The sequence below is a fragment of the Mus caroli genome, unplaced genomic scaffold, assembly GCF_978045245.1.
Source record: "Mus caroli unplaced genomic scaffold, Mus_caroli_1 scaffold_12, whole genome shotgun sequence".
NCBI classification, from domain to species: domain Eukaryota; kingdom Metazoa; phylum Chordata; class Mammalia; order Rodentia; family Muridae; genus Mus; species Mus caroli.
Window position 1 is genome coordinate 59,625,126 of NW_028227267.1, and position 25,856 is coordinate 59,650,981.

General features: G+C 50.4%; 1 protein-coding gene and 1 pseudogene across 2 annotated transcripts in view; one reads left to right on the forward strand and one right to left on the reverse strand.

Moving 5' to 3' along the window:
- Nucleotides 1-870: 870 nt before the first annotated feature.
- LOC147001900 (glyceraldehyde-3-phosphate dehydrogenase pseudogene) lies at nucleotides 871-1,813 on the reverse strand (annotated as a pseudogene).
- Nucleotides 1,814-8,559: 6,746 nt separating this feature from the next.
- Fam167a (family with sequence similarity 167 member A) overlaps nucleotides 8,560-25,856 on the forward strand; it is a 29,645-nt gene continuing 12,348 nt past the window's right edge. For both annotated transcript variants that reach the window (XM_021181964.3, XM_021181965.3), the window contains exons 1-3: nucleotides 8,560-8,809; nucleotides 14,069-14,169; nucleotides 24,141-24,908. In XM_021181964.3, coding sequence (XP_021037623.1) covers nucleotides 24,525-24,908 — 384 coding nt within the window. In that variant the 5' untranslated portion in view covers nucleotides 8,560-8,809; nucleotides 14,069-14,169; nucleotides 24,141-24,524. The remainder of the gene's footprint in view (nucleotides 8,810-14,068; nucleotides 14,170-24,140; nucleotides 24,909-25,856) is intronic.

A 25,856-nucleotide genomic window follows, 5' to 3' on the forward strand; every position in this document is an offset into this window, starting at 1 on the left:
GTGTTTCCTTCCTCAGCCTGGTTCAGCTCACAGGGTTCCAAAAGCCAGGTGCAATGCACTCCAGCGTAGCCTGCGCCAAGATGAGCAGGGGGCAAGTTGTGTTTTCCGACTTGTAACTACAGAGCAGAAACACTCATTAGTCTCTTGCCTGAGCCTGAGCTTAAGGCCAGGGACGACTACATGGGAGGGACAAGACAGCTTGGGCAGGAACCCAGGCTGCTGCACACTTGGGGCTGGAGGGCACGGTGAGGGGCACAGACAGCTTCCTGAGACCAGAAGCACTGGAGAGGAGACAATTCTCCAGCCTTGGCTGTGTCATAGTTTATCCCTTCCCAAGTTCCAGAAAATGGAGACAACCTAATCCACAGCTCCCTTTCAGCCTTTAGAAAAGAGGAGAGGTCATAAACACCCATTAAGAAGAGGAGAGACATCTATCTCTGGCTTGCTATAATCAGGTAGGGATGAGGTAGCCAGCTTCCATTCCACAGAGGTGAATATGAATAAGGTAGCCCAGGAAACTGCCACTGCTTCCTGAGCCACTCTTCTCATACCTGTTCGATTCCTAGTGTAGAAGACAAAAGACCCAGTTTACCCTTAACCCACCTCATAAATGCTCTTCCAGAACATTCCTGTATCAGTGGGTCAGTCCTTTTCCCTCCATGCCATTTTTGGTGGGAGGGGTTGAAGGGACTTCAATGAACTTTACTGATGGGATTCAAAAGAGTAGGGATTCCTATACCCCTCCTCTTCTTCTGAGGTTCTGCGAGGCAGATGCTCAGTGTTTCAGGCTGGTTGGGACAGAGATTCCTCAGCCACCAAGGGCCAATCACTTCCTTGCATGTCCTTGATGGATGGGTGGTCCAGGATTTCCTACTCCTTGGAGGCCATGGAGGCCATGGAGGCCATGAGTTTCACCACCTTGTTGCTATAGCTGTGTTTGTTGTTAGACCGAGAAATGAGTTTTACAGACTTGTCATTGAGATCAACGTCAGCCCCAGCATCAAAGATGGAAGAGTGAGTCACTGTTAATGTTGCAGGAGATAACCTGGTCCTCAGTGGAGCCCAGGATGGCCCTTTAGAGGGTTCTCCAGTGCCTGCTTCAACACCTTCTTGATGTCGTCATACTTGGCAGCTTTCTCCAGGAGACATGTCAGATCCATGACAGACACATTGCAGATAGGAACAAGGAAGGCCATGACAGTGAGTTTCCTGTTCAGTTCTGGGATGACCTTGCCCACAGCTATGGCAACACCCGTGGATGCAGGTGTTCTGGGAAGTCCCATGGCCCTCATGCTTTAGCTTCTCAGAGAGGCCATCCAGAGTCTTCTGAGTGGTAGTGCTGGCATAGACTGTGGCCACGAGTCCTTCCACAATGCCAAACTCATCATGGATGACCTCGGCCGGGAGGTAAGCTGCTGGTGGTGCAGGAATCATTGCTGACAATCTTGAGTGAGATGTCTTACTTCTCATGGTTCATCCCCTTCACAAACATGAGGCATCGGTGTAAAGGGGCAAAGATATTGACCCTTTTGGCCCCACCCTTTAAGTGGTCCCCAGCCTTCTCCATAGCAGTGAGGAAGCCAGACTTCACAACACACTCGGCACCAGCATCACCCTGTTTGATGTTGGTAGGATCTCACTCCTGGAACATGGAGAGGGCTTTTGCATTGATGACAAGTTTCCCATTCTCAGACTTGAATGTGTCATGGAACTTGCTATGGGTACAGTCATACTAAAGCATACAGACCGCATAATTTGAGATATCACTGATGGCAATAATATCCACTTTTCTGTGGTTGAAGTAAGTTCTGGTAAGCAGGCAAACAATAATGCTAAATCATGTCTCAGGGACAAACAAAGCTGACACTTTGTGAAAAGATGTCTCCGTAATAGAGAGGAACAGCATCCTCCATGCCTTCTCTAACAGAGGAAAACAGACACAGCTGATAAGAGTACATGCCACTCATGTACACATTCACCTACACAGCACCGTTCACACTCCAACCATGTGCTGGCACAAAGAACATTCCAGAACAGAAATGAAGACACCACCATCCCCAAACTTACAGAACTTGGAAGGCAGATGAGAGATGAATGACCTTAGGGCTGTGTCACAGTATCAATTTGTCCTGGATGATAGGAGAAACAGGTTCTCCAGGGGAAGCAGTGTGTGTGCGTGTGTGTGTGTGTGTGTGTATGTGTGTGTGACATCCAGTCACACAGCTAGCTATGGATACATTCATGTGAGTATGTTTGGTTGGACTGAGATGCATGAATGAGGGCAAGAAACCTTTTGGAGAAGGAGGTGGTTCAAAACAAGAGTTTTAAATTTTTTTTACTTTTGTTATTTTGGTGTGTATGTGTGGAGGGGGGTGACGGCATGCATGAAAGTCAGATGTCTACAGAGGCCATAAGAACCATCAGAGTCCCTGGAGGTTGCAAGCCCTCCCACCCCCCGACCCCAATCAGTGGTAGAAGCCCCAGATGGGTTCTCTGTAAGAGCAGTACATACTCTTAATGGCTCAGCTATCTCTCTGGTCCAAGAATACACATTTTTATCTTGACCTCTGCCTGTTTGTTGTTTTTGTTGTTTGTTCTTTGGCCTAGTCTAGTTTTTCAGACTCTGCGCTCTCATAGACCTGAGTACTTGGCACGGCTGGGCTCCGCCGGGTCAAGGCTGAGTGTGTGCTGAACACTAGCTGTAGGTGGCTCTTGATGATCCCTGACAAAGTGACTTCTCTCCGTGCTTCTCAGTTTCTCCATTATGATAAGCAAGTCCAGCCCTGTGTGCCTGGTTCTCTTGATCCCACGTTTATGACTCCCGTTCTCTGTGAAGCAGAAACAAAGGCAGGATCATTACTGTGAGTTGGCGAAATGGCATCGGATCCTTGATAGAGTAGCTTGCTACATTCTTAGCCAGGAAGAGCTTCATGCCATCCATGTACCCCAAAACTGTAGCATGTCTGTTGGCACCTTATTCTATACTGTTCTGGTTTTTCTGGTGTCAGATTCCAAAAAGGCCAACCTCAGGCCTGGGCAAAGAAGGCAGCTAAGACACTCTCAACTCTGCCAGCTAGGGTGGATTTGCTTGTTAGCCATTAACCTAGACTGGAAAAAGAAGCCACACCCTTCCTCGGATGGCCTCCAAGGCAGACAAGATAAGGAACATCATTAGTGTTTGCCTGTGTCCAGCCAACCGATACACCAGGCATTTATAAGCATTGATTTCTAATCCCCACAACCATGCTCAATGGAAGGCAGGCAGCCTTGGTGTTTAGATAGGGAAACTGAGGCTTAAAGTCTGACAGGTTTGCCCAAAGCAGTCCATCAGCAAGAGACAGAGGCGGAGCAGGGCGGCTAACTCACAAGCAGTATCAGAATCAACCAGGACGCCCTTTCCAAAACCTCAGGGTTGAAAGATGAAGACACCCAGACATTCCTGTTCTCAACACAATATAGGCAAACATTTCACATTTCTACTATCTGGTCTCCCCCCGCACCCCAGCCCAGCTCTGAATTCCCTGCTGATGTCTAGGTTTTCTTGGTGACAGAATGATTAGATGGATCCATCATATTAGGCAACAATTTCTCTCCCGGCCCACCTCAAATCCATGATTAGGGACTGGCTGATGGGAATAAAATCAACTTATCAGGCCTGTGTCTGACAGCACTGAGCAGCTGCTGGCTCTGTATGAGGAAGGCTGTGGAGCTGAGAGGCCACTGGGCCTCTCTAGCTTGGGCTCTAGACTTCTTCTTGCCTGCTTATGTAGGCCATCTTACTGTGAGCTTAAAGCTCGGGACCAGACAAGCAGTGTTAGGGTTTGAATGTGACTTGTCCTGCATGGGAGTATATGTTTAAACACTTGGTCCCCAGCTAGTGGCACTGTCTGGGGAGGTTGGATATGTGGGTGCCTTTTGGAACTAGGCGACTATGAACAGGAGTTGAGGATATACAATAACCCAGCTCCATTTTAGGCCTAAGCTCTTGACTTCCTTGTCTCTACCAAGCCAGAAGTCACTGCTATAAGCTCCTGCTACCACAAGCTGACCAGCCCACTCTAGACTTTATGCCTGTCCCACCACGATGGACTGTAATCTTCTGAACCATGAGTCTGAATAAACCCTTCTTCCCTTAGGTTACTTCTGTTGGGATTTGGTCACCAAGGTGAAAACAGTAGTTACTATAAATAGGCTTTTCTCCAATATGGAGCCCGCCCCTAGACCCCACCTGCTCAGAGTGTCTCAAAGCAAAAGCTCACATGGACCTCACTGCACTTTTCTTTCTTTTTTTTTTTTTTTTTTTGGTTTTTCGAGACAGGGTTTCTCTGTTTAGCCCTGGCTGTCCTGGAACTCACTTTGTAGACCAGGCTGGCCTCGAACTCAGAAATCTGCCTGCCTCTGCCTCCCGAGTGCTGGGATTAAAGGCATGTGCCACCACGCCCGGCTACTGCACTGTTTCTCTTCAGCAGACTTCCCTGGCCTCTTGCTGATCCAGATTTGCACTGTTCAGAGCTGTGCTGCTCTGTGGGTTTTCAGCACCTCCTCCTGCCATTGCAGGTGATAGATCCTAGAGGCAGTGGGTACTGAGTATCACAGAACTGGGGTCAGAGGCGGCCAGAGTGGAAATCAATTGTACCGAATGCAAAACAGGCTAACCTAATTAATAACGATGCTAAGTCTGGAATCTGGACCTCTTGGCTTCTTCTCAGGATTCTCTCATCCACCAAGGCTCCTTGAAGGATGATGCATAGCATCCATAGGCTTTCCCCTGATCCTCAAGGTTGCACACCACCACTGGAAGCAATGACTGCTTGTCTCCTTCTAATGCTGCATGTGTTGAGGAGACCACCGGGCAGCTGCCAGTACAGACCTGTAAATACTTTCTCCATTTCTGCTCTTACAAGTGTTCACAGAAGAGAAGGCCAAGCTCCAAGAGGCCACAGTGGAGATGGAAGGGAGGATAGTGACAGCCTGGGCTTGTGCCCAGGGCACCATGTCATCTGTTCCTTAAACAAACCAGCAACACGGGCTGCAATCACACCCACCCCTGACATTTGAGAGGCCCAAAGCAAATGCAACGAAAGAGGCCCACGCACCATGTGTCTAAATATTTAAACATTATAAATCAAACTAATAAACTTTGAAATCCGGTTTGTTCTTCCCTTCTGCCTTGACAAATAGACATTTATAAGAGCCTCAAAGGCCAAACTCTGATTTCACATCTTGTTGGGGTCCTTCTAGTCTTGGAATGTGGAATTCAGAAGGGCAGAGGAAATGAGGCATGCTTTCTCTTTGTTCTTTTCTCACCCTGGACACTTAGATTGGACAAAGGGACTCCCCTGTCTAGTAGTCCAGCCTCCATCTGGGTCTTTATATACCAGAGAAGAGACCACAGGCACATAATGGAATAGCCAAACATAGTGTGTGTGTGTGTGTGTGTGTGTGTGTGTGTGTGTGTGTATATATGTGTGCATGTGTGGATGTGTGTTTGTATGGATGTGTGTGAATGTGCTTGCATGTATATATGTGTTTGTGTGTATGTACGTGCTTGCATATCTGTATGTGTGTATGTGCATATGTGTATGTGTGTGTGCATGTGTGTACATGTGTGCATGTGTGTGCATGCATACATATCATCACACATGGTGTTCTTACAAATTCTGGGGATTGAACTCAGGAGTTCCTTCTTCCAAGGCAAGCACTTTACAGTCAGAACCACCTCCCTAGCCTCAAACAGCTATTTCTCCAAAAACATCCTGGGTTCTGCTATCCAGACAGTAGAGCAAAAAGGAGTGGGGCTGGGGGTTGCGGGGGGAACTGGGAGAGACACATCTGGAGCCTGCAGCCACTTGATCTGGAGCAGGCCCAGCATACAGCTACCACATGTATCCTGGGATCTTACCCACAAATCAACACCAAGGAAATCATTTCCATTCATCCACAAAGTCACTGCACATCGAAGACCTCAGTGGCTGCCTCCCATACCCCAAACACCACCAGGGCCAAGGTTTGACTCCATGTCCTTCTACTTCCTGAGTCCCTGTTTAGTCCTTCCTCTCTGCTACTCCCACTGGCATCCTCCCCTGGGAAATACAAAGCTGATGCCCTCCCTTCCTCTGCCCCATCGGAATCTGTGTGTTATTTGCTTCCTACCTCCAGTGAAAGGAGCATCACCTGATCCTAGGCCTCCTGTCTCACTTCTCCTCAGCTAGCTTTCCTAAGACAGGTAAACTGTGACCTCTCTTCTTAATCCCACTGCCCTGGGGACCATGTCACACATCGCAGCTCAGCCCCTGGCACCTATATTTCTGACCTCAAACTGACTGTCCTCTATAACTAGGCCCTTCTCTTCTTCTCCAGTTCTGCTCACTCCCAGCACTCCTTGAAGCCCCACCCCCACACCTACCCAGCTCCATACCTGGGCGGGGCAGGCATCTGCTCTTTTCTGATCCCAGCAACCATGTGAATGGTTGGTTAATTATCTTCCTAGTAACCAATGCCTCAGATGACTGGCCCCTAAATGGACCTAATGAGCTCCCTGCAGGACAGGAACCTGCCCCCAGATGCTGAATGTACCTCTCTGAGAGAGAGGAATACACCAATGGCAAACAATTCCTGGCTTCTCTTGAAAGTCACAGTACTATCATTTGGTGGGGAACATCACTTCCAGGAGCAACTAGCAGAAGCTGATAGACTCTGGCTCAGGACCTGGCATCCTAACTGCTCTCTGGAGAGAGAAGAGTGCCAGCACCTACCTAGGTAACCTGGCAAGGTCAGGGTCTTTTATCTAAGGTGGTCCTCACAAGCCCAAAGCAGGGTCTGATATTTACAAGATAATTCTTTTTTGGATGGAAAACAGCCAGTCCCGGAAAACAGAGAAAGATGGGCATTTTGTGTTTCAATTTTAAAACCTCAAAAGTAAGGGATGGATTCTGTCCTGCTTGTCTCAATGTAGCTGCAAATGATCAGCCTGAGAAGGAAGCCTACTGGGAAACCATGGGAAGTTAAGGCTCCGATCTCCCAACTTTCCAGGTCCTGCTTGGTTTTGTACAAGGGGCCTATTTCCACCCCCAGAGTCACGTTCAAGCCACAGAGGTTTCCAGCTTCTTCCAGGTGAGCAGAGGAGCCCCAGTGACCTTTCAGAATGGCACAAGTGACCTGTGATGGGAAGTGACAGGGCCAACCAAGGCCTTGACTTTTAGTCCCAGGTTTATGTCCCCAGAGAGGTGGTTTTTATCTTCCTTGTCTCTGTGTGTGCATTCCTTCATCTTCTACACACACATACGCTAACACACACATATTAACACACACAGCACACAGTAGCACATATACTAATACATACACTAACACACACACTAACACATACACACTAACACACACAGTAACACACACACACTAACACATATACAGTAACACACACAGTAAGATACATACAGTTACACACACACTAATACACTAACACACACAGTAACATACAACTAGCACACGCTAACACACACACACTAACACACACAGTAACATACAACTAGCACACGCTAACACACACACACTAACACACACACACTAACACACACAGTAACATATAACTAACACACACGCTAACACACACACACCCTGGAACGTGCTGCAGACTACTGTTGAACCACTTCCTTCCACAAGGTTCTCAGCCAACACTGAGCTCAAGCAAGTTCCCTGACATCTCTCTGCCACATTCACTGACCTACAAGGAGCACTTGGGCGGGCTACAGCCAGCTACTTGATAATCTTCATACTACTATCCTCACTCCTACCCCAGTCTACCCAGAGTCCAGACACAGAGGTTCATGGGGAGGGGTAGGTTGGGTGTTGAGGTCACACCTCAGGTGCTCCTCTAGCCAGCAAGAAGAGTCAAGGAGCATCCTTAAAACCACAGCAAAACGACTCAAGAGACAGATGAGGAGATGAAAGTGACTCATTCTCTTGGAAAGACCCTTCTACCCTTAGGGTTTTAGGGAGCTGGTCGAGGACAAAGAGACCACCTTCTGGCATCACCCCAAGCTGGTCTCTTGTGTGGACCCTTGCCTCATCCTGCAGTCAGGATGGTCCTAAGAGTCTACAGGCATGTCAGTCTAGCTTCCGTTCTCTGTGGCCCTAAGTGCTAGCAGCTCCAGATGCCAACAGCTCTAGGTGCTCACGGCGCAGGGTTGGAACATAGGGCAGTAGGACCTGACCCGCGCGCGGGTCAGTGCCAGTTGGTCTGACTTGGTGACTGCTGCTGGGATCAGGAACCCAAGACTTTCCTGGGTGGAGTGCTGCCCGCTTTCCCTGCCTACTCCCTCAGCGAACTGCTGACAGTGGCAAAGCCACGTTGCCATGCTTGGAGAGAGGGGGCAGTAAGACGGGACGAGACGGGACATAACTCTCTTTGCTTTGATCTTAATGGGAAAAAAAAAGTTTGGGTTTGATTTCGCCTGGAGCTTGCTGAGAGTTCCTGACTAGGATTAGCCTTGCACAGGGAGGGAGAATCGGGGGTCTTTAGGACCCGGGTGCACTCGGACCAGCGGTGCCGGGAGGCCGACCTGCCGCGGCTTGAATGGGAGGCGGGCGGCGGCGCCGAGAGGCTGGCGGCGGAATAGCTCTGCGGTCGCCAGGCAACCGCCCTGACGCAACGCAAAAGAACGTCCCTTCAAAAAAGAACGGTGCGGAGAATTCACACCGCCACGGAGCCCGGGAGCTCGGGAGGCGGGAGCCGAGCTCCGAGGGAGGGCGGGCGCGGGCTGGCGGCGGGGACCGCAACAGCTCCGAGGACGTGCGGCTGGAGCTCAAGAAGGTGGGTTCGCGGCAATGAGGCTTGGCTGAGGAGCCCGGGTGCCCAGGTTTTCAGGGTGGGCATTGGGGTCCCTGGATCCCACAGCCCTGGAGGGGCGGGGGGGACACCGCCATAGGACAGCGTGGTTCCCTCGTATTTGCTCCTGGGGTTTCAGGCCTCTCTGGAAGGCAAGGGGTGGGGGGCAGGTGTGGACTCCATGCCTCTGGTCTCAGCTCTCTTGTTGAGCGGTTTCAGGGCTATGTATGATTCCAGGTGGGAACCTGGGGGGTCTGTAATGAGAGAGAGAGAGAGAGAGACAGAGACAGAGAGAGACAGAGAGAGAGCGAGCTCTTGGGACTGGTCTAGATCAACTCATCTAGGCTGGTGACCCCCACACCTACACATCTAAGAGAGATGAGAGTTCTTGGCGGGGGGTGTGAGACAGGGTTTCTCTGTATAGTCCTGGCTGTCCTGGAACCCACTTTGTAGACCAGGCTGGCCTCGAACTCAGAAATCTGCCTGCCTCTGCCTCCCAAGTGCTGGGATAAAGGCGTGCGCCACCCTTAACTCATGGCTCTTAGCCCTATGGCACCCCAAGAGTGATGTCAGGGATACCAGAGCGACTGTACACTCAAACGATGTGCAGTGAATGAGCAGGTCAGCCTTAGAGCTGGGCACCTCAATGGCCAGAAAGACAAGTGTGTGTGTGGCAGGGGTGGGGGTGGAGGCTTTCTCTCAGATGTGGTTTCTGTATGTATGGGTTCTGTTGTGGGTAAGCCCTCTTGGGGACATCTGGAAGATGAGTTGGCTCCAGGTTGGTGTCCCCAGTTTCATTCACTCACCAGCAAGTTCTGTCTCTCCCTCCCACCACCAAACCATCATCCATGGAGAATCTGGGATGAGACCACATCCTGTACAGAGTGCCTAGTAGATGTGGCTCCAAAGTAGCTTCCCCTCCACACACCAGAGTTCTCTCCACTCTCCTCCCTCCCCTTCTCTTCTCTCCTCTTCCCTTTCCTCTTTCCTCTTTCCTCCTCCTTCCTCTCTGTCTGTCTCTGTCTGTCTCTGTCTCTGTCTCTCTCTCTCCTTTCTCTCTTCTCCCACCAGGCTTGGGACTCAAAGTCTTGGCAAAGCCAAGCTAACCAAGGTTAGCTGTCCACCTGTTAGCCTGTCCTCAGCCTGGAGATGGAGGACCCTGCCAGGGTGGTTTTCAAGAACTTGGCAAAGCAACTACATGCTGTCTGTCAAGCAATACCATGAAGGTGCTCCTCTCCAGAGCACCTCTCCTGACCTCACTGCTGAGAACCCAGATATCCTCGGTCACTGAACCTTACGATTACTCTTTGAGGAGACAGTGTGAGTCTCTGTAGACTGGAACAGTTTGTGTGGCTTTGGAAAACACAGAGACACGCCTGTGCCTCACCCTCTCACTCCAGAAATGCTCTTAGAAAAAGATTGCTTCAGGAGGCCAGGGAATCTACCTTGGCCCCGAGACAGGAAGGAACTACTCACACCCACGGTCACGAGAGGCTCGTCATGTGGCCTAAGAAAGTCCCCTGCATACATAAAGCCCTGACTTCGTTACCCAGTACTGTATAAACTGGGCCTGGTAGCATGTGCCTGTAATCCCAGCTCTTGGGAGTTGGAGACAAGAGGATCAGAAGTTCAAGTTCATTCTTGGCTACCTTTAAGGCCAGTTTAAGGCCAGCTTGGGCTACATGAAACCTCATCTTAAGACGAAACAGAAGAAGAAAATGAAGCAACCGGAATCTCATAATCAAGTGCACTCTGGGTCAGTGAGGAGGAAGGCGACCTAGAGGGATGAGATTGGCTCAGCTCGTGGGAAACGAAGATAGTGGGCTAATGTTTAATAGGAAGTGGCAGTTGAGCTTCCATAAAGGCTAGGTTGACAGGATCTGGGGACCTGGGCCAGGGGTCCTGCCCCTTAAGAACCAATTGTCTCCCCAGTAACAGCTACTGCTTTTCTCTTGAGTAGAGAGCAAAGGAAAGGAGAGGGGAGAGGACATCAGGGGTCAGAGGTTGTCTTACCCTACCCCCACCCTTCCTATACCCACCTGTCCTCCTGAGTAGCCCACCCTCTCCCCTCTACCAAGCCACCATGTCAGATCATCTCAGGAGCAGCTCTGTGGACAGTCGTCCTGAGTCTCATGGGCATCAGGGGAGGGCCTTGTTCTCTAAGGTAGCTCCCCTCAATCAGGCCCTCTGCACACCTCAGCCTCTCCAAGAGTCCCCTGGTATATGGTAACTACCTTCATGGAAGTATTTACAGAGTACCATCCAATGGGACAGGCTTCAGTTTCTCACCTCAGAGAGGTCAACTGAGCCCTCCTTCCACACTGGGGCTGAAAATTCTTTTTAGGGTACCCTGATTCAAATGTGGGAGCTGGTTGATACTGGATCCCAGGATGTGTTACATGGGACCTGTAAAGCAAACCTGGGTCAAATCTCATTTTTCATGTTGAAGGGCAAATTTGCATGAATCCAGGGCTCAACCTATACAGTGGCTACTGCGCCAACTTTTAAAGGCTGGTCTGTATTTCCTCATTCCAAGAGGTCAGCAGAGCCTCTGAGCAGTGCCTAGGGACAGACCAATGGCAGCCAGAAGGACCTCGGCTGAGATAGTGGGGGTAAAAACCTTGAACAAGTTTTGATGAGGACCTGTATGACCAGGAGGCCGTGGGGTGGGCCTATTTCCCCTACTTATCACCAGGTCAGAAGTGACATCAGATGCTTAGTCTTTGAGTATGCACAGATGTGGAACCCTGGGAACAGAAGACAGACCTGAGCCTGACCAAACCAAATAGTCAGACAGGCAGCTGCTCCAGACCCAGAGCTGCCTCATCTGTCTTGTTGATCGGTTGGTAGCAGCTGCTGAAAACATGGCGGGCTGCAAGCCTGTTATCAAGTTTGAGTGAAAGCCAGTAGGATGGCAAGTTCTGCCCACACCTGGGCATCTTTTGATGTGTTTACTTCCAAAGCTCCAGCAGATCCAGTGAGCCTGTGCTGGGGGCTTTCCAACATCCCAGCCATCTGCCTCTTGGTACCCTGACCATCTCCTCCTTGGAGTACTCCCTAGATACTTTTAGTTTACAAGTCCATCTATCCTTCAAATTCATGTGTCAACCCACCCCTCTGGAATACCTCTGTCTTCAAAAAGATCAGGGGGAGAAAAAAAAAAAAAAAGAACATGTTTGCTTTGCTGACCACTGAATGCTTCTGCTGCCAGAGAGAACAAGGCACACCTGCACTGCTACCTCTGGAAGGGGTGGGGCTTTCCCACCCAGTGAACCATGGAAGGAGGGAGTCTCCATTTGAATGCAGCTGGGGACAGCTAGCCTGGTGAAACCACCCAGAACACCTCTCATTACCTCCAAAGCCCTTTAGGATCAAGAAGAGCATCAGGTAGAGGAATGTTATAAAGGTGGTCTTTCCCTCAAGGAACAAAGAATCTGGCCAGAGGCGACATTGAATTGGTGCTCTGCCTGTCTTAGAACACACAGACATGCGCTACTGAGTGGTAACGGTTGGGAAGCTGCTTTCCCAGGGGACAAGCCAAGGAGAACACCAGTCAAGGGCAGGGGGACGCAGTCCAATTAGAGGTATCATTAGTACCACACATGCTTTATCTCATTCGATCTTCCTAGACCATCGGTTCTGCTATGATCTTGTTTTATGGGGAAGACACTAAAGCCTGAGATGTTAGGTTTATCATTCAATATCACAGAGGTGGTTGGTGGTCAGGCTCCAACATCTCCTGCCCCATCCCCTGTCTTGTATCTCTCTGATGCACCAGATCCCTTCCTAATATGTCCCATCAGGTGCAGCTTCTGCTGACAGGATGGGGAGCAGGTTACACAACCCCATTTCTCATCTGTCTTCATGCACTTAGAACTCAGAACTGTGGGCACAGCATGCTCCTATTGCTGGTCACCTTAAACATCCATATCCCAGCTTAGACCAACTGTAACCTGACTGTACCCTTTACTGTGTCCCATCCAATCTCAAAGAAACCACCCTAAGACCCTCCAATCTCTGGGCAGTCAGCATACTCAGGTAACAAGTAGAGGTGTTGTACTCAAGCAGACACACTGTGCACCAGGAATCCTCTTAAGAAATCCTTGCAAAAACAGTTGGGCCTCCAGAGCTCACAGAATGAAATAGAAAACAAATAGAACAGATTCTTGTTTGAACCAGACTTTGTTGGTTTTGCTTATTTGAAGTTGGAGCCTATTATCATAGATTTGAATAGGCCTAACCGCCTTGTCTCGGGGCCAGGGACAAATGCCACTTGGGACGCTTTCCAGTGGGCCACTGTGTCCTTAACTGTGAAGTGGTACCTGAGTTTCCTGAGAAGCATGCACTACTCTTGTAGCTGGGAGACACACCTCATTCTGCTTTAATAGCCACAAACTGCTCCTAAGGTCAGTCTGTGTCTGATTCCTAGGAGCCACTGTGGTCTCTGGAGAGAATTCTGTGATCACGTGGGGTGGTTGGCTGAGACAGTGACAGACTGTCTGCCTTTCCAGGAGGACCCCCTTCCTTCCCTTCATTTCTCAAGACTCCTTTCTGCCCTCTTATTCTGCCTCTCAGGTACTTTCCTCCACATGTGCCGAGAAGCCCTAGCCCAGGGCCACGGAGGGGACAAGATGAGGAGACTAGCTCTCCTCCTCCTCCTCCTCCTTTTTCTCCTCCTCTTCCTCCTCCTCCTCCTCCTCTTCACAGCAGCTCCATGCTTTCTGCCTTCCTTTCAGGGATGATGTAAATTAGCTTATGGATCCTGGGAGTCATGACCCCTCCCAGATCCATAGGAATGCACACAGCTTTCTTGGAGCGGGTTTTCTTAGCAACTTTTTTCACTGGGCAAAATGAAAGCAAACTCTTGCAGGAGGCCTGTGGAGCCAAGCCTATCAATTATTCAGCATGGACCTAGCACTTTGCATTTGCAAAGGTCTTTCTAAGTTTTTGTAATAGATTCTTCCCTCATCATGTCTCAGAGTGGTGAAACAAGCCTTCCCATTTCTTAGACAATGAAAGCAGGACTCTGCTTAGAGTTTAAAGATTCAGGTTCAAGTCTAGTTAGCTCTACTAATAGAGCCATGGGATCCTAGGCCAGTCTCATGATGTCTCTCTCTCTCTTCTCTGAGGTTTGGGGTTTCTATGGGGTCTAACTTTCAGGAAATTTTATCTCGCCCAGGCCACAAAAAACGGTTTATAAATGGCAGTGTGGTTTGAAAATGTTTATGGATAATCTTATTTCAGGTATACAGCTGGAAGCATTGGATCCCAAGTGCAGGGGCAGCCATTCACACAGGACACTGCAAACCAAGCCTTTCTGGGTGAAGGTCCCTGGGAAAATGCAGGTAAGTGGGTTCCATTGCCTGTGCCTCCAAAATGTGGTCACCAGCCCACTGACTGCTATGGTTTGAGACGCTGTCCCAGAAAGAAGCAGAGGCCAGTGCATACACTGTGTGTTCACTGAGAGCTCAGAAGCAGCTCTCTGGTCATGTCTCTCCAAGGAGTTGGCTTTGGGCTGATGTGATGTCTTTATCACCATTCCCAGGCTGAGCTCTTATTTCTGTCTCCCTTAGAAATGCTAGGATCCCAAGGGAAGAATTCCTGAGGCTGCCCAAGCCGGGTGCTGCCCCTGCTGTCCCATAGCTCCCATCACTTATATTGGACCCCGTGCCATCTTCTTGCCCTCCCACACTGGAGTCCTCGGGCCTAGCATCAGGACCACCTCTCTCTCAGTTCAGGAATGAGCCAGCTCCCTACATATAGGCAGAAGTCAGTTGCTACACCTTACAAGTTTCAAGAGTCATGTGGCAGAACCTTCCACAAGCTCAAGTGTCCCCACAGCAAAGCCTATTTACAGAGGATGATTCTGAGCCCAGAGACAGACACCAGCCTCTGTGGAAGGAAGGAATAGATTTTCATGGTGCTCTATTGCAGGAAGGAACTGTCCAGGCAGCACTCAGATGGCTTCATCAGTGTCCTGGGTAGACAGCTTATTCATTCATGTTCACACACATCCAACAAGACAACCATCACCACCATACTACATACACATGTGAATGCACACACAGGGGAGGGGAGAAGAGAGAGAAAACAGCCATTCCACAGCCAATAAAATAAACACATACACACACACACACACACCCCAACACAACTAGCCCCCTCCCTGCCCACAGCTGCAGCCAGGGACACCCCATTTCAGATCTTTCCATCAACACTGACTAGGAGCTGGATTAAAGATGGGCCTGGGAAGGGGAAAGATGACTGGCAGAGGGCCAGATCAGCGGGTGTCCCTCCTGCTTCAGTCACCATGGCAACTCCAAAGAGGAGGAAAAGGGTTCTGGGCAGTGCCCAGCTTGTGTCAGCAGCTTGAGGCGGGTGGGGGGACGTGGGGTGTGGCTGTGTCCCCTCCTCTCATCCCCAGCTGGTCAGTACTGAAGCATGTCTGCCAAGCACAGATGGTCATATTACAGAGCACACCTTCCAGCGTGGGTGAGTTGGATAGGAGCGCCCCACCCCATGCAAGATAAGCATCAGGTTTATCATTAAACCTGAACAGATAAGCCTGCCTGGCTCATGAGCCCAGATCTATAACTCTCCCACCACCTGAAAAACAAAAAAACAAAAACAAAAACGGTAGAGCCCAGTGACTGTCGTTTCCATGGCTCTATGACAGCTTCCTCTTCAGAGAAGGAGCCCAGACCTGATTAAGAGACAAGAAGGTACGTGCAGGCTGTGAACTCAGCCCACTTTGTCCTCTACTCTACAGCCTTGGAGGCCACTCAGAGCACAGCCTGTGGGTGGAAGCAGAGGGGGCTGTGGGGGCTGCATGCCCTAGCATGTTGATTGGGGAGGTCAAAGACATTGCCTTTTGCCCAGTCACAACTTTCTGGTGGAGTTTGTCGCTTGGTGACATGCAAAACACTCAGCAGAGGAACACAGACTTCCTTGTATTCGGGTGAGTCTCTGTCCACTGACCAGGCCTGCCCTGGCTCAGCTGTACAGGCCTGGGTAGCTAGACAGTGTTGGAGTGTGCAAGCCAGACTCGCTGAAGACGACAGTCATTCCTCGTACCTGCCTTACTAAGGAAAGTCAGATCCTGAGGAGGCTTGACCCCTGGTGTGGCCAGTTCTTCATTCCAGAATCTTCTCCAAATGACTAAGTCACACCAGTCGATGGAAAGTTTTCTACATGGGTGGGACTCAGAAAGGAAGTAGTCAGCCATGCCCAGATAGCATGTTCTAGAAAACAGCATGGCAGCCCCAGGAATGTGATGGGAGGCTGTGGCGGGCTGTCATGAAGGCAGCCTAAGCCTTAGGCTGGTCACTCAGTCCCCAACTCACTTTGCCCAACCAGGCAGTCTAAAAGACCTGACCCTGGCCTTACTCATTGCATGTATGTGGCATGTAATCACAGTCAAGGTGGCCCTTGAGGTGGGGACAGTACCACTAGACTTCAGGAGCTGGGCCATCTATCTCTGGGACAGCTGTCTACCAGAGGACAGATGAGCCCCGTCCTGTTGAGATATATAAGAAGAGAGAGCTTAGCCCCCAGCTCAACCCTGCTGGCATCATTCTATTCACACCCACCCAGTTCCAACGCTTGTCCTCCAAGTTCTTTCTCATCTCTGTGCCTCAGTTTCCACATATAATGAGTATGCAGTCGCAGGTCCTCAAGCTCATGAAGTGCTTTTTTTTTTTTTTTTTTCAGAGTGTCTGGCTTGTTAGGTAGTAGAAGCTTGGTAGTGTTATTAATAATACCTAGAAGCACAATTGCTCGGGTGGGATCCAAGATGTACTATAGAAGATAAAGGGTCGATACTAGTGGAGCCCCAGAGAAACATCCAAGGGCACGAAGGGAGGGGCCACTTAGAAGGAGACAGCATACCTGGTATACTGTAGCATGACCAGGCATTCTTGGACCTAAGGTGAGGATGGGGGAGGGGTATGCATCAGTGGGGGAGAAATAGGGGGATGGTGGGCATCAGTGGGAAGTTGGCAGAAGATAGAGAACTCTCGGCTCTCCCCAGCAGAACCCTGGTCCCAAGACCCATGCTCTTCATCCTTGCAGGGACCTTGTAGAGTCAGAACAATTGAGGCTCAACTGTGTTAAGGCCCTCTGGAAATTATTATCATTGGTGCCCTGCCTGTGCTGAGCCTAGGGCACCCATCTCTACCTATGTTCTAAATAATGTGCCTCCTTTCCTGGATGAAGATCACAGACCCTTGCCAGTGTTCCTGGGCTGGGATTTTGTGACATGGGTCTTCTGTTTCCAACTTGTAAAGTCAACCCCAAACACTAGGGTTCCTGTACCTCTCTCAGGCAGCATGGAAAGTCTCCAGGTGACATCAGGAGTCAATTCTGAGAATATCCTACTAGTACAAGAGGCTCAGATCCATGGAGCCCAGCTATAGGAGGTGAGCTATAGCAACAGAACCACTCCTGAGCAACTTTCGCTGTGGGAAGTGTCATCTTGCTGAGGTAGACAAAGAGGGGCACATCTCCAAACAGTCATCCAGCCTGGCCAGACATACAAACGTTTGCCCCAGTTTGGGAGTCCTGCAGCAGCCTGTTAGGGAAGGCCCAGAGCAGGTCTTCTTCCTCAATGACCCCTGGGTGGCATTTTCTGCTAGAAGGAGCAGAGGAGGTATAAAGAGCCACAGATGGTAAACTGTCACCCTGTCCTCACCAGGTGCCACTTGCTGTCGACTGTAAAGTAGGAAACAACCACGAATGCAGACAGACTCAGCAAAAAAAAAAAAAAAAAAAAAAAAAAAAAAAAAATCACTAAGAGGGTGACTTCTTATCCTGTTAGTTCTCAACATACGGGGAGATGTGGGAGAAGAGGGCCTTTGGGGTGTCATGACATTCCATGGCATTGCTTGCTTATGTAAATGAGCTGTGCAGCCCTAACTCTAGCCAGGGCTCTTGAGTATAGGCAACAGAAAGCAGGAAGGTGGTAGCAATACTGGGCAGCCATAGGAAGTGAGAGGGCGCAAGGGGCAAGGAAGAAAGCTGGTGGATGCAGGGCAGAACCAGAAGTCAGAGCCAGGCCCTGGTTATTTAGTAGAAACCATTGTCTCAGAGACCTCTGCATTTCACAACTGTCTTGGGACTGGCACCTAAGTGACCACATGTGAATTCTCACTGGCTCCTCATCTGGATCTCACACACTCCAAATTCAGAGCCCAGTCTTGAGCCTCTGATTGGTCAAGCTCAAGTCACATGCCTAAATATAATAGGCAGGACCTTGGCAGAAGAAGGGGACTGGGGGTGGTCCTGTGGTTCCAGAGGACAAACACAGTGGGTACCAGGCTTGCCTCTGGTTCCACACAACATGGAGTTCCCTACAGACAGCAAAGAGGAGGAGGTTAGTTGTGGCCTAGAAACAAACAAAAGCCAAATCTCAGTGAGCATTCACCATGTTCTTTTCCTTCCTCTCCTTATGAGTTTCTGCTAGCCAGTTCTGTCAGGAATCCAGCTGGAAGTAGCTTAGGTTTCAGAGGATAACCTGAAGGGCTATGTCATCAAAGCCTAGGTGGTAGGCTGTGGGGAACTGAATAATTGCCTGTTCACTAAGATAGCTTAGTGAGCCAATGGAGTTTGGGGAACATTTGGAGTTCCCTGTGGGAACATGGGCCACCACTGAAGAAAAGGCTCCCTCTAGCAATTATTAATTGTGCATATGCTTGAGGAGAGGTAGGGCTTCACATGCTCCTTCCTCCCGTGATGGAGGATGAGCCCAGTCTTGTATGGGTCATCCTTGGGTAATATCGGCTGCTGAGAGTTCAGATGGCAACAGTCTTGTCATGCCCCAGAGCACAGTGTTCCACAGCAGTCAGGCTTAGAACAAGGTCTAATTGGGGGACTCAAACTGTCTTGTGAACTTGGTGTTAGACACCAGTAAATGTTCTCCTTGTGATGGCAAGTGGCTAGCGACTCCAGCGACTTCTAAGTGTAAGGCTAGCTTGGGGTAAGGAGCGCTCTTATCAGCTCAGTTACATCACTTGAGGTGAGAGGTGTCAGCGGCCTAAGAGCTGAGGAGTAGGGTTCCTTAAAGCAAGGTGGAATGGTCTTTCTGGAGGACAGAGAACAGGAGAAGGTGCCAAGTAGAAATGACCTCATACAGTGTTGGGCACCAAGGGAGTCCTCTCTGCTCCCGTTCAAAGTCCCAGAACATGGCCCAAGCTGAGGCTGTGCCTGTTTTGCGTGGAGAAGGGGAGGGGAGGGGAGGGGAGGCTTTACACCTGCATCCAGTCACATGGGTTACAGACATATTCTTGTTCAGACACTTCCCAGGCAGGGCAGGGAAGGGGTAGGCGTGGCGGCTTCTGAGGACAGATAGAGGGGATGTCCACAGGAAGCCCTGGAGCCACACCTCTGCTTCTCCGAGCCCATTCAACTGTCACACACCTGAGCAAGTGCAGGCCACAGAGACAGGGGTCTGCTCTATGTGCCCACTCATTCTGGCTTGGTTACAGAGGGGCAGCACCATGCTAAGTTCTGGATCTCAGATCAAAATCCTGGTTCACACTGTGAACATCACAGTGTGGCAGAGGGAGACCATCATGAAGGCCTTGTTAGGGGCTGGAGAGATGGCTCAGTTGTTAGGAGCACCGGCTGCTCTTCCAGAGGACTCAAGTTGACCTCCCAGCACCTGCATGGTGGCTCACAACTATCTGTAACTCTACTTTTTGGAGATATGACAATTTCTCATGGCCTCCTCAGGCACTACACACATGGGGTGCTCAGACATGCATGCAGACAAAATACCCATATACATAAAATACAATCAATCTTATAAAAAAGAAGACTGGTACAAGTGTTGTGTTATAAGAGGGGCAAGAAACCCACCCATTAAGAGATAGCCTAAACACAGACACTAAGGGCTCAAGTCCCAACTTCACCACTGACTTGCTCTGTGACCGTAGGCAAGAGACTACACCTACTTGGGCCTTGGTCTCCCCATAAGTACAACGGGAACAATAACTTGTGCATCTTAGGCTTCTATGTGCATCTCTGCGTTAGGACCGGGTTAGTTTTTAGGATGACTCCCAGTGTGGTTGCTCTGAGTAAGCATTAGCTAATCCTGTGGTGACATCATTGCTTTCCTGTGTGCTGTCATTACCAGAGCACACCACCCAGCCAGTGGAGATGAAAGAGATCTCCCGGAAGGAAAAGGGCCTCAAATCCCTAAGAACTGAGGTAGAGAAAGGAGGGGGAAGAAACAGCCATACAAAGTCATGGGATTTAAGGGGGAAGGAGAGGCTGTGTGTGTGTGTGTGTGTGTGTGTATGTGTGTGTGTAGAGGAAATGATGGGTCCCAGTGGAAAGAGTCTAGAGGAACATTAGTCAACAGACCCCATAGACTTCCTCTGCCCAGGAGCCAATTGGGGAAGTGGGCCTGAAGCCTTACCAGATGAACACATTAGCTCATAACGAGACAAGGTGTTGGCTGACGGATGGAGTTCTACCCACCCACCTCCTCCAGCAGCCCAGGAATTAGCTCACAGCTGGCAAAGCCTCCCCTGCTATCCTGGAAGCCTGGAGCATGTTTGAACAGCAACCATGTGTGCAGAGTGGGTCCTCAGGCCCACACATCATTTCTTCGGAGACACTGGCACACCTGCAAGGCTTGTCCCTGCTACCAATGGGACATCTGCCGTGTGGGGCATACCTGATCCCGGTTGGATTATGAGATTGTCTGCTTTCTTCTGGTGTCCTGGGCCCCAGGTCTGGGAGTGGTCTTTGGCTTCTTGCTTTCCTCTTAAGTTTACTGGCTCCAGGAGACTCTAGGAGAGGTAAGTCCTTGGTACTGTTGCTCAACATGTCAGGGGGCTCTTCCTGAGCCCAGGCTTCAGAGCATTCTAATATTTAAACAAACAAACAAACAAACAAACAAACAAAAAACAGAAGGGCCCTGCTGCCATTCTGCCCACCCATGGATGGCACCTATCCCAAACACCCATCCAGGACCTCACCACCTGCTCAGGACGAATCTAGCTAAGTGCCCACTCACTGGGCAGTTGATGAAGAATCTTTCTCTTGGTGCCTCTCCAGGCCTGTGTGGGTAACATTCCAGGCCAACTCCTACACCCACTTATAGATACCTCCTTCAGATACCAGGGTCATTTGGTTTCCAAGGAAAGATGCCAAAGAACAGAGACAACTCAAGTCACCCAAAAGATCAAGGACCCAAAAATGACAGCTCAGGGCAGCGGTGAGGTGAAAGGACTGGAATGTGGCATCATCCATGGGTTACATCCACTTTACAACCTTTTAAAATGTAATTTTATCTAGACCTCCTGCACGTGGGGTGCAGAGCTAACAGCTCTGTTACCTTGGTTAAGCCTCAAATGCTCTCAGTCATCGACACCCTGAACAGAGGCAGACATCATCCTGAAATCCTTTGGAACTTTTTTTGTTTTTTTCCTGTTTTAACCCAAGGACCACCCAGTGTTTGCATTTGGAGAGGCCAGTCTGCAGAGTGTCTGAGTTCTGGTTGTATCCAACATCTCTGAGGACGATGGAGAGGCACAGAGTGGTCCTGAAGCCACAGGCCTGACAAGCTGCCTTTTGGCTTTGAGCTGGGCAGAAAGAAACCAGATGATGCTGTGTGCCCAGGTCCCAGCTACCTATAGCCTGCTCATGGAAACACCTCACTTTTCTGATCTCTATGCTCCCTACTTGGTAGTACCCATTCTTTCCATTGCCTCTTGGATGAGGGCAAGGCTGGAGAGAGTCAGGGTACGCCCTGTACTTCACAGAGCCCATGAAAGTAGTAAATCAATGGCCCCTAGGCTAACTCATCTCACTGAGCTCTTGTTCAGGCCTTCTCTGGGTCTAGTCAGAAGCAGTCATTAAAACAAAGCCACACAGCGAGACTAGAGTGAAGACCCTTACCTCACCCTGCAGGTTGCCACCCCCTACACAGGAGCATGCAGGAGTAGAAAGGCCTTCCTGCCTGTGCGGACTCTCCCAGGATTTGGTACTGCTCATCAGCCTGTCTAAATTGGACTTTCTCCAAAAAGCTCGGCTGGCTGTAATGAGAGCTCCCTTGTCTGAGGAAGGAAGCTTTCTGGGGTTCAGCTGCCCCAGGTGTACTTAGAATGAAGGCTGGCATCTCAGCACAAAAGCAGACAGCAGGCGCCTGGGAAGGGCCCCAGAAAGCCACTCCCAAGTTTTCACACTTGGAGAGATCTGAGGAAGGCAACCATGGGAAAGTACAGGGGCAGAGTGTCAAGAGTTGCTGTGCCTTCCTGGCATGGTAACAGTCAGAGAGCATATGTGAAGAGGTGGGTAGTCTCAACCCCTTTTTTTTTTTTTTTTTTTTTTTGGTTTTTTGAGACAGGGTTTCTCTTTATAGCTCTGGCTGTCCTGGAGCTCACTTTGTAGACCAGTGCTGGGATTAAAGGCGTGCGCCACCACGGCCCGGCATGCAGAGAGCCAGCCGGAGGCTCAGCTAGCCTGAGGTCAGATCCCCAGTTCAGCATCTCAAAAGAAGGTTTTCTAGCTATGTGCTTGGAGCTTCTGGAAACTGAGGCTGCTGCTGGGGTAGACTCGGGGCCAGCATAATGGGCTCAGAATCCCCCTGGGATGAGCTGGGGTAGCCTCGGGGCCAGCAGAATGGGCTCAGAATCCCTCAGGACAATCAAGGATCCTCAGGATACTATTACCTTGCCCAGAGAAGGCAAGAAATGAAACTGCGTTTCTCTGCTATCTGTGGGCTGGAATGTTGTTCTCACTTCCTAATGGTGCCCTGGTGTGGGTAGCCTCAGACCCTAGGGAGGCCAGCACCCAGGGCTCTGATCTGCTCTCCTCACAGTCCAGGCTTGTAGGAGCGGTCCTGAGCAGAAAGCTCTGCTCTCACCTTCCTGAGGATCTGTGTGCCTGGCAAGAAGAACCCCACATCCTCCCTCAATGGCCCCCAGTTGCTCCCACACCACCCCCATCTTGGCCTACTGAATCTTCACCTCCATCTATCCCTAGTTCTTGCCACTGTGTATTACCCTGAATGAATTCTTCTTTGGATTAGGGAATTTTTCTTTTAACTTTTTAATACCGATTTGATTGACAACCACTGAAATGCAGAAACAATTTCATGCATTTCAACAGGTAGAAAGACAAGTTGTTTTCCCACCCATTCCCTAAGAAACGCAGCCCCATTCCCTAAGAAACACAGCCACCGCTCAAGTGTGCTACACTAATGGAAAGAAGGCTGGCTTGGACAATGTAACGATGTAACAGTCTCAGAAGGAAAGAAGATCCTCCTCAGGGTGGAGATAGTGCCTGTGTAAGGCAGCATGACCAGTTTGTGTCACCAAGAAGTCAGGAGCTAAAACACACACAAGTCCATAAGCAGCTCCATCTCTTCTCTTTTCCACACGAGGACAGCATATGCTCCAAGAGGCTGAGCCTATAGCTCTTCATCTGGGCCTTATCTTGGATGCGTTTCCACATCCGTTCATTCCTGTTTTAGAGCTCAACAGAGATCTGTTTCAAACCCAAGTTCAAATCATGTGCCTTCTACTGTCCTTGCCCAGATCTCCCCAGATGTGAGATGCTAAAGCCGAGAGACTCGGATCTGCTTCTAACTCAGCTATGCCTTGATATGATGGGCTAAGGGTCTTGGCTTATACCCTTTACTAGAGCCAAGCTGATCGGCTTAGAGCACAGCCTGGATCCCTTGCAAGGTAGTGCTGCCCCATGGGCAGTCTAGGTGAATGGGAGAATCATCTTTCCACAAGAGTGAGTCACGAGTCTGTTCAGTTTCTCAGTCTAGCTCCTGCCAGCAGCTCCTGCCTGCCACGGCTGCGGGTTTATTTGCTTCCTCTGATGAGGTGAGGTGAGGTGTTGTTGTTGGAGCCGGAAGCTGAGTGTGGATGAAGGGTGGGGCTGTAATGGGTCTGAGGGTGGCTAGGGGCAGTAGACACCTGTCCTGAGTCTGTGTGGGATCCCACTTGGCTGTGAGGACCTTCCCAGAGAAGAAACTTGTGTCCAGCTGGCCTTCTCCCTGTTTCTTGCTGAGGGATCTATCGTGGTGAGTCACTTGGCTTCTTGGAGACCCAGGTTCTTGCTTTGTAAATTGGGCGTTAAAACAAACCTGCACTTGCTACAAGGTCTTCTATGGGCTCAGAGAGGTAGAATGGTTTTACTGACAGTAAAGCTCTGTCCAGTTTTATCAGTTGCTCTGCCTGGAGGCTGTGAAATCGCCTTACTTCTTGCCAAGAACTGGCTCATAGAAGTCCCATTGCTGAGCCTCAGTTTCCCATCTTGGGGAATGAGACCTGGGCTGATATGATTATTTTCTTTCTTGCAGGCCTACTTTCTGCATTTCCTTCGGCTTTGACCTGTACACCTCCAGCAAGCATAGAGAGATCTTGGAGGAGGAGGCTGTCCCAAAGATTTCCTGCTGATGCTTGTCTGATCCTGCCTTCTGTGAAGCATGGCCGCCACAGGATTACGACAGGACAAATCATAGACCCTGAGTCTCACAGCTGCTCTGAGAGGCACACGCTACAGCCTTGCTTGGCGCCAGGTGCTGCCAAGCCGTGAGACTCACTCCCATCCCAACAATGCCTTCAGGCGCCATGGCCGCAGCCGTATGAGACTATTAAGGACCAGGACTTGACCTTGCTACCCAGTAAGCCTCCCAAGCGGCCCCTACCGCCTCCCATGTCTGGCTACCAGGGCAGACTAGAGAATGTCTGTGCCCCAGATTCAAGTGGAAGAAGTGGGTGAGAAAGACAGGCCAGCCGGGGCAGCCGTACCTCCCGATGACCACCTCCTCAGTCTGAAGGCCCTCACTGAGAAGCTGAGGCTGGAGACCCGAAGACCTTCCTACCTGGAATGGCAGGCCAGGTTGGAGGAGCAGACATGGCCTTTCCCGAGGCCAGCTGCCCAGCAAGAGGCGAGTCTGGAGCAGGGAGCATGTGGGGGTGAAGAGCCTTTGATGCCTCTAAAGGAGCCCCGAGATCTTCTCCCACCTTCCGGGAGTGCCGGCAGGGGTGACAGGCCACTGACCACAGGCAAGCTGGAAGGCTTCCAGAGTATCGATGAAGCTATAGCCTGGCTCAGAAAGGAACTGGTGAGTGGCTGCCCGCCAGGAGGCCCATGTATGTGCCATGCATGTCCCCTCCCTCATCTTTCTGTCTGACTCTGCTGTGTTCCCACATCATGTTTGTCCTCCCGTCTCTGCTTGTTTCCCATTGCATATCCGGCTTCCTGTTAGGTGAAGGGGAGATGTCATTTTTCAGTGGATACACGGGGCTCAGTCAGCCTCTAATCAAAGATCTAGAGGAAGCAAGCATTAGTCCAAGAATCTGAGCCCACATGTGTTCTTACCCTCTCCTCACCAGCATTGGGGTCTCCTGCTCTTATTCCTGGACACCTAAGGGAGCCCCAGAGTTTGCCTGAACTTCTCCCCATCCATCCCAGTTACCTACAGGATTGGGGACTACCACTCACTGAGCAAGCAAATGGCCTCTATCCCTGAGCTGAAAGTTGACAATAGCTGGGATGGTGGGTCTCCCTGGGTGGCCAACTTTGGGAAGGGCTCTGAGTTTGGGGTCCTTAGCTGTAAGTACTGGGGCTCAGCATGGGAAGTGCTGTTTAATAGTTCAAGGTGTAGAGAACTTCCAGAAGAGGGCACATGACTGATCATGCCTGGGGTGAAGGCTTTGGGGTGAGAGGATGTTGAGTAAGAATCTGCCCAGAAGTCAGGGTGGGTCGGGCATTCCAGTCGGGAGGAGTGAGCAAGGACAGAAGATGCTGAGGGAGCAGCAGCTGGATCCTTTTACTGCCCACAGGCAAAAACAGACTCCCATCAGGAGCCTCTCCCCACCACGGAATTCCTAGGAAAGGAGATGGACGTTGTCCCATCCTGCCCCAGGAAAAGCACTAGGTCCCCCACCCACAGTGGCTTCTCAGCAGACCCAGACCTGAAACAAAGCCACCCCCCCAAGCTTCAGCTGCTTCCCTGAGTCACCTCCAGGGCCATCTGACTCCAAGAAGCCAGTAGTCAAGGGCCAGCTGC